Below are 7,123 nucleotides of genomic sequence, written 5' to 3'. Positions count from 1 at the left end.
TCCCAAATAAACCTAGGAAAAATGAAGTCTTAAGGGTAACAACTTTGTGCTCTCTCTCTCTCTCTCTCTCTCTATATATATATATATATATATATATATATATATATATATATGGAGCTATAATGGAATAATGTACTAGGTGGTTTGATTTAACATACATAAGCAAAGATTTTGTTGTATTATATCTGTACAACACATATTCCCAAATAAACCTAGGAAAAATGAAGTAAAAGTGGCAAAATACCAAAAAACATAACCTTTTTAGTTACTATTAGATTTTTTTTTACAGTATTGCAATGAAATGCGTTGTGTGTGTGTGTATGTTTTTGTGTGTGTATGCATACCAATCTTGTAATGTATAACAACCTTCCGTGATGTGTTTTTGAAAGTATCTTCCAATATCATGTGATGTGCTTGAAAGGTGTATACCATGTGAGAGTGAAAAGACTGCAAGGTGTGTAATGGAAAGTGATGGCACATGCTAGTGTCAGACACACTTGCACATTGAGGACATGTAAGTCTATAGAGATTCTGATGTTGAAGAAAGACAATCAAGCAGGAGAGAACAAGAACAAACAATGGAAGCAAATCATCAAGCAAGAGGATGAGAAATGAGAAAGTATTGATGATGTAGATGCATCCAACCACATTATGTTCATATCACACTACATGCATTGGGGGTTTTATTCTCAAATGAAACTACATGAATTAGCATTTAGGTTAGTAAAATGTGTTGGATGTTGTGGATTAGAACCAAAGGAAACATTGAATTTCATCCTTAAAGAGTATTAATGTTTTTGTTGTATTTAGTTATGCTAGAATTGTCATGAGGCTCTATTATCATTCATTGAAGAATACAATTCCTAAGAGCATCGAAGTACTAGCCAATCTACCAATGGCTCCCAAATGCAATAATGCACTGAAATAAAATATGAGTGTTAGCTACCTAAAATTTGTGCATGTATTTCCTAGAGGGCATCGACATCCTACTGAGGAGGTGGCGTGCGAATGATCCGTGGTCTCTTGATAATGACCAACATGGTCCAAGTATAATGCACAAGCATCATATTGTAGTCCATATCATGCCCTACATAATCCAAGGCATAATCATTCCTATAAGTTGGATGACATTGGGATATGGACTAGCCCTGGAGTAGGTGTTTGAAGTATCATACCAACCATATAGAGAATCCTTATCCCAATCTATAGTAGCATAAATGATGGAATAGGAAGAAATATATGTGATGCCTCTATTATCCCTATTGTCTAGAAATATGCTTTCCAAATGTGTCCAAGTATTGTTGATCCACAAAAGTCTCCCAAAACCAATAGCACGGTGAAATAAATTTTTGAGTGATGGCTACCTAAATTTCTTGCATGTATACGTATAATACATCATCGTCCTCTTTGCAACAGTAATACCATAGGAGAGGTCAATTGTAAACAAAATTGGTATGCTTTCATGTAGACTTATGCAAGTTACCTCTTGCTTAAGTGTGATGCACCTCAATTCAATGACACCAAAGGAAATCCCCATGTTCTCTCAAAATTCTTGACATGAGAGAATGTAAAAATGTTAGCTCTTGAGCTTGAAGGGAGCCTAAAGAAATCGGGTCACCGTTCGTGGACCTGGGGCGAATGAAAAGAAACCAAGCCAAATGTGCTTCATGAATTGGACCAAGACTCGTACGCCTCTACGACCATAAACAAGTGAGGGCTCACTTGGTTTTGCAACATCTCAAATACGCAATCATCGATGGTTTATAAGTATGATATTGTGGGACCACAACTTCAAAATAATGAATGTCTTGCAAAATGCTAGCCCTATTTGTAGCCACTCTCCATGTGTATCTATTTTTGCAAGTGTTGCTAGTAGATATTAATTGAAATATCAAAACATTAAACTAGTTAAATCGAGATAAAGGTTTATAATGGAATTTCAAAAACATATTCAAAAGGGCAAGATTCTTGATGTGAATATCAAGTGTTTGGCCATTATGTTGAGAAATAAGTGACATTTGTTCTATGTTAGTGCACAAGGCAAGAATGCCCAGTCGGGAGACCTTCCCCTATTTTCTCCTCCATCTCCAGTACCTGCCGACTGGTGCTGTTCTCGATGCGACGGACTGCGCATGCCCTCCCCTGCTGCTGCTCGGATTACATGCTCTCTCTCCAGCTGAAGATCGTTTGAGAGGATGAAGCTCTTCTCCTTTTAGGGCTTCCTCTAGTTGTACTGGGCGGCACACAGATATTGTGACTGTGCTTTGACGCAGTGTTTCAGCTTGACATCAATATTTAGGGCTTGATACTTGCAAACAGACTGGACATGGTCTACAAACTGACGGCTTTTTGATGCCTCAGTACACAGATCAGAGCATTTATTAGGGCTCAAGTACTAGTGGACAAATCGTATGTGGTGAATAGAGCCTCTCAGGCCAATTGCTTTTTGATATCCCAGTACACAGATCAAAGCATTTTTTAGGGCTCTGGTGCTTGGGCATGGTCAACAGAACATGTATGACTTCTCCAAGTAACCATGGATTGGTCATTCCATGAGGAAATGGATGATGACAATAAGGACGATGGAGATCACAGTATACTTCAGCTGGAGCAGATTGAGTGCTGGGCATTTTTCAGCGCCTCCCGGTATCCTCAGTTTTGGCATTTGGGATGACATGCTGACGGTTCCGTGATCTTGCCAATTCAGATTCTCTCTGGGCTCTAATTTACAGGCGAGAATGGGAGATCAGTGCCATGGATGCTTGGCTTTTGCCTCGTGATGGCAAGATAGGATGGAAGCGCCTGCACAGGCAGATGTGGCTTTAGGTGCTGTTAGCTGGCATAGATTGTATCAGGGAGATGTCTATCCGGCTGCTCGGGCCTCTATCTCAATGGCTTCTATCTCACAGACAGTGGTGATTTTTGGAGGTGGATATGATGGAGGTAAGTTCAGGGTTTCTGTTACCTCCAAAACCATCTGGTTCATGACTCCATTTATTTCTTGTTTTTCTCAGTCAATGGAAGTAGAGGGGTAGTATTTTCTTGGTAGGTATTAGAAAGCTGATAACAATATGTTGTATTTTTTCTTTGGTGAGATGACTGACATTTTAGAATATCAGAGATCTTTATTTTAGTTTCTATTGGTGCACCCTTTTGAGATGCATTCATGCAGGTGTTGTTTGAGTCAGGGAAACCGCAGAAAGGTATCTGCTCCATTGGTTTAGTGGTCTTTGCTAATGTTGTTAATGAAATTACTTAACATGGTTTCAGTCTGATCAACATCACTTAACTACCAAGTGTATGTAACCTGGAATGACTACCTTGGGTCAGTATGCGCTGCTTTGTTTGTAGACGATAGTTGCGAAGGACATAGATGATCACTACTTCAAGCTGAGAAGTTATTTTATGGTGTATTATATCCATTATGCTTTTGGAATGTGGGTTGAGGGTCTGACTTGTGGTGTTCTATAGCTTCTGGTGGAGCTTCATCATAACCAATTCAAGTGCTCCACTTGAAATGTGGAACGTATTATGTATAATAATTATCTATTTTAGAGAAGTATAGAAGCATCAATCATATTTATTTTCAGTTGCCACACTATTGTTAGAATCATCAATGTTTGTATAATTAGACCTAGTGCCACACTGTTGTTAGAATCATCAATGTTTGTATAATTAGACCTAGTGGATCTAGGCTATTATGTGCGAGCTCTGAAAAGTTCAATTCAGATTTTGCACTTTCAAAACTTCATCTCTCTAGAAGGATCACTGTCATCATTTGGATTGTGTTCTATCACACTTTTTGAGCTACACAATTTTTTTTGGCTATGCGTGCTAGTGTTACATTCCTTATTATTCCAGCTGTTGAGTTGTTCTAGCTAATAATGATACATTGTTTCATTTATATTCTTTCCAGCTGATGAGGGTCTATATTCCAGCTGATGACAAATTGTTTCGTTTATATTCTTTCCTAATGAGTGTCTAAATTCCAGCTGATGACACATTATTTCGTTCCAGCTGATGAGCGTCTATATTCTAGTTGATGACAAATTGTTTTATTTATATTCTGTTCATGGGGTCCCACATGTGTTATGTTGTCTATAGAGCGGCATCACAAACTGTCTCTATAGACCTTGTGTTGTAACGTTTTTCTTTAAGTTTTGATATGACAGATATAGAGCTTACATTCCAAGTTCAGTTGAAGGAATTTCTTGGAGATTTTATCTTTTGCAATGATGTCGCTTATCCCTATTTTACATGTTGTATATTTAGGATTGATAAAGCTCTTTTGATGCCTTTGAATAGGCTGTTGTAATTCAGGAGTGATGTAGCTCCTTCTCCGTTGATGTTGTAATTCATGAGTGATGTAGCTCCTTTGATGCCTATGAATAGGCTCTTGTAAGTTCAACTTTGTAATTTTATATTTTTAATATTAATATAATGGTAGGCCTATATAGAGCTGTGGGTTTTTCCCTTGAGCCCCCAAGGGGTTTTTCATCCATAATAAGGGACCTTTATTTGAGCGGGGGTGTTAGCTATATATATAGTCTGTCTATATATAGCACCCCAGTCCCCTCTATATATTCCTATCATGTGTGCTCAGTTGACACACTTCTAGGGTTCCACTTTTGGTGTCTCGTGTCTCTCTTCTCCTCTCTCTTCCTCCGTTCCTCGTCTCCCTCGCGCATTGTTCAACAAGGAGGTTATTGGCCCTAATGTCTCTTCAAATCACGATACAGGTAAATGTATTTATTTCTACTAAACTTTGAAAATTAAAATTTATACATATATTACATCTTGCTTTATTAGGTGATTCATTTTGGGATTAACTAGTTTTAATTAGTCTCTTTGCCTAATTTAAAATATTCATAGTTATTCATATTTTTAAACTTTGAGTAATTTTGTGTATATATATAAGCATAGATAAAAAAACAACAAAAGGTGGGAAAAGAGGTAATGTAAGAAAGGGAGATCAGGAGGTTACTTGCGATAATGTTTCTTCAAGTCAAGATGCAGGTACCAACTTTAAGGATAAAAAACTTGTACAAATTTGGTGACCCAAATTGATACAAAATATCAAATGACATAACATCATCAATGATAAGATGATATGATTTATAAGTTTGATATCATAAGTGTAGGATTGGTTTTTTTTCTCCCATACTCATTTAGGGGTGTCTATTGATGGTAGAGTGAACCATATGTTGCTACTATTGATTCTAATCAACTTGATGTATACATTCCTAGCATGGATGATATTGCGAATGAACAAGGTTTGGAAAAGGTATCTTATAATCTTATATGTTTATCATTTTTATACTTGATTTCATATATTTTGGAGACATTTGATGTATACACATGATCTTATTTTGTTGATGTATCCTCTTGAAGAAAGTAGCTCCTTTGAGGGACAACAATACAAGCAAACAGATTTATCATTGCAGGTAATGCTTTTAAGCTCATATCTAATAAATTTCTTTGAGAATGTCTCTTATACATATACTTATACATTAACTTTCATTTCCCATAGATGAATATGTTCGTGGAGGAAGAAAAGAGCTTTGAAGAATTTCAATGTTATACATCCGATGAGGTTCTTTGCTTTATATTAAATTTAAGATTGACCATATGATTCATGTTCTTAACAGTATCTTCTCCTTTACATGCTTAAAATGTAGGATGTTGAAAATGAAGATGAGACACTTGATATGAAAAATTGTGCCAGCTTTTCAAAGTTGTTGTCACATGGTTTAGACAAAATAATGTACTGAACTAAATATCAAGAAACTTTGGAACAAAGTATCCATAGTTCAAGCAATGATAAGGTATATAACTTTTTTTTTTATATAAATGTTTTTAATGTGATTACTAATTTTAGTTTTGAATGTAGGCTAATCCAGATGATGACATTATTGAAACATCTCGAAAAAGTCAAAGAAAGAGGAAGGTATTTGATATATGTTTGTGAGAGAACAATAGTGTCATAGTTTAGTGAATAACTAAAGATATAATTTATTACATAACTATTTATTTTACGTGTTGACTAGCCAAGTGAGAAGATGAAAGATCTTTTGCAACAAAGGAGCATGAAACGAGGTACCAATATCAACGAAAAAGAACCAAAGGTGCTAGATGTAAATGTTTATATTTTTGTTTATGTCATACATGAAAAGCATAATCTAATTTTTTTATTTTATTTGAATTAGAAATGTAAAGATCTCCCAAACCAAGGCAATGAGATTAACATTTCAAATGATGCTTAAAGGGTAGCTTTATAGTTTATATATATATAATAGTCATGTAGTTAAATTTATGGCTTTTCATATTATAATTCGTGTCATTTAATTATCTATACATAGTATAATAAGTTACTTATTCTCTTTTTGTTATTCAATGCAAGTTAATATGACAAAAGAAAACATGGAAACCATACTTTTGAAGTATCTTGGTGTGCCTACAATTCATGATATGTACTTTTCTTTAAAGAGTACATACATGAATCTCAAAAAGATTGAAGCTAGCTTTTGAGTCTTGATTAAGGATACAAAGAAGCTAACAAGTGATGATATGATTAAGGAGATTATTTATTGGCTACTAGGAAATGGCAAAGTTGTATTAAACAAAAATAGCAATGTGCTTAGTCTAGATGATGTGGAAGTTTTAGCATAACTTCTACTTTGAGTTAAGAATTTATTGCTTTTCAACATATTGGAGATTTGAGGGATTACTCAAACATTTATTACTTTGCAACATATTGGAGATTTAAGGGATAAAACAATCAAGACACACATGTTGCTTAATTAGTTTTTTAGTTCTATGTTCCTTTAAAAGTATTTTCATTTTTCTTTTGGTTGCTAGAAGTAGATGTTGATGTCTTAATTTGTTTAATCTATTTTGATCATTCGATGTATGCTATTGATCCTTACTTACAAATGATGACATTCTCTATATAATTTTCTAGTTAAAAAATTATTATGTAATTTCTTGTTTGATATTAGCATGTCTAAGAGTAAGGGCAAAGTAGATAAAGTGATAAGGAAAAAAGAGAATTCCCTAGTTGAAAGTACATATAAGTAGGGAATGTAAAAAATAAGAAAAATGAGAGATTTCCTAGTGAGAGTAC

The 7,123-nt window shown here is 34.9% G+C and overlaps 1 protein-coding gene across 1 annotated transcript in view; it reads left to right on the top strand.

Annotated features, from left to right (window-relative positions):
- Nucleotides 1–1,998: 1,998 nt before the first annotated feature.
- The window catches only part of LOC148024253 (uncharacterized), a 147,330-nt gene continuing 142,205 nt past the window's right edge, over nucleotides 1,999–7,123 (top strand). The window contains exons 1-4 of the mRNA XM_087693857.1: nucleotides 1,999–5,444; nucleotides 5,531–5,593; nucleotides 5,891–5,947; nucleotides 6,048–6,125. Coding sequence (XP_087549983.1) covers nucleotides 5,349–5,444; nucleotides 5,531–5,593; nucleotides 5,891–5,947; nucleotides 6,048–6,125 — 294 coding nt within the window. The 5' untranslated portion in view covers nucleotides 1,999–5,348. The remainder of the gene's footprint in view (nucleotides 5,445–5,530; nucleotides 5,594–5,890; nucleotides 5,948–6,047; nucleotides 6,126–7,123) is intronic.

The sequence above is a fragment of the Lygodium microphyllum genome, chromosome 15, assembly GCF_053477565.2.
Source record: "Lygodium microphyllum isolate KBCC chromosome 15, Lygodium_microphyllum_v1.1.10, whole genome shotgun sequence".
NCBI classification, from domain to species: Eukaryota; Viridiplantae; Streptophyta; class Polypodiopsida; order Schizaeales; family Lygodiaceae; genus Lygodium; species Lygodium microphyllum.
Note: the sequence above shows the minus strand (reverse complement) of the source record. Positions and strands in the feature narration are given on the sequence as shown.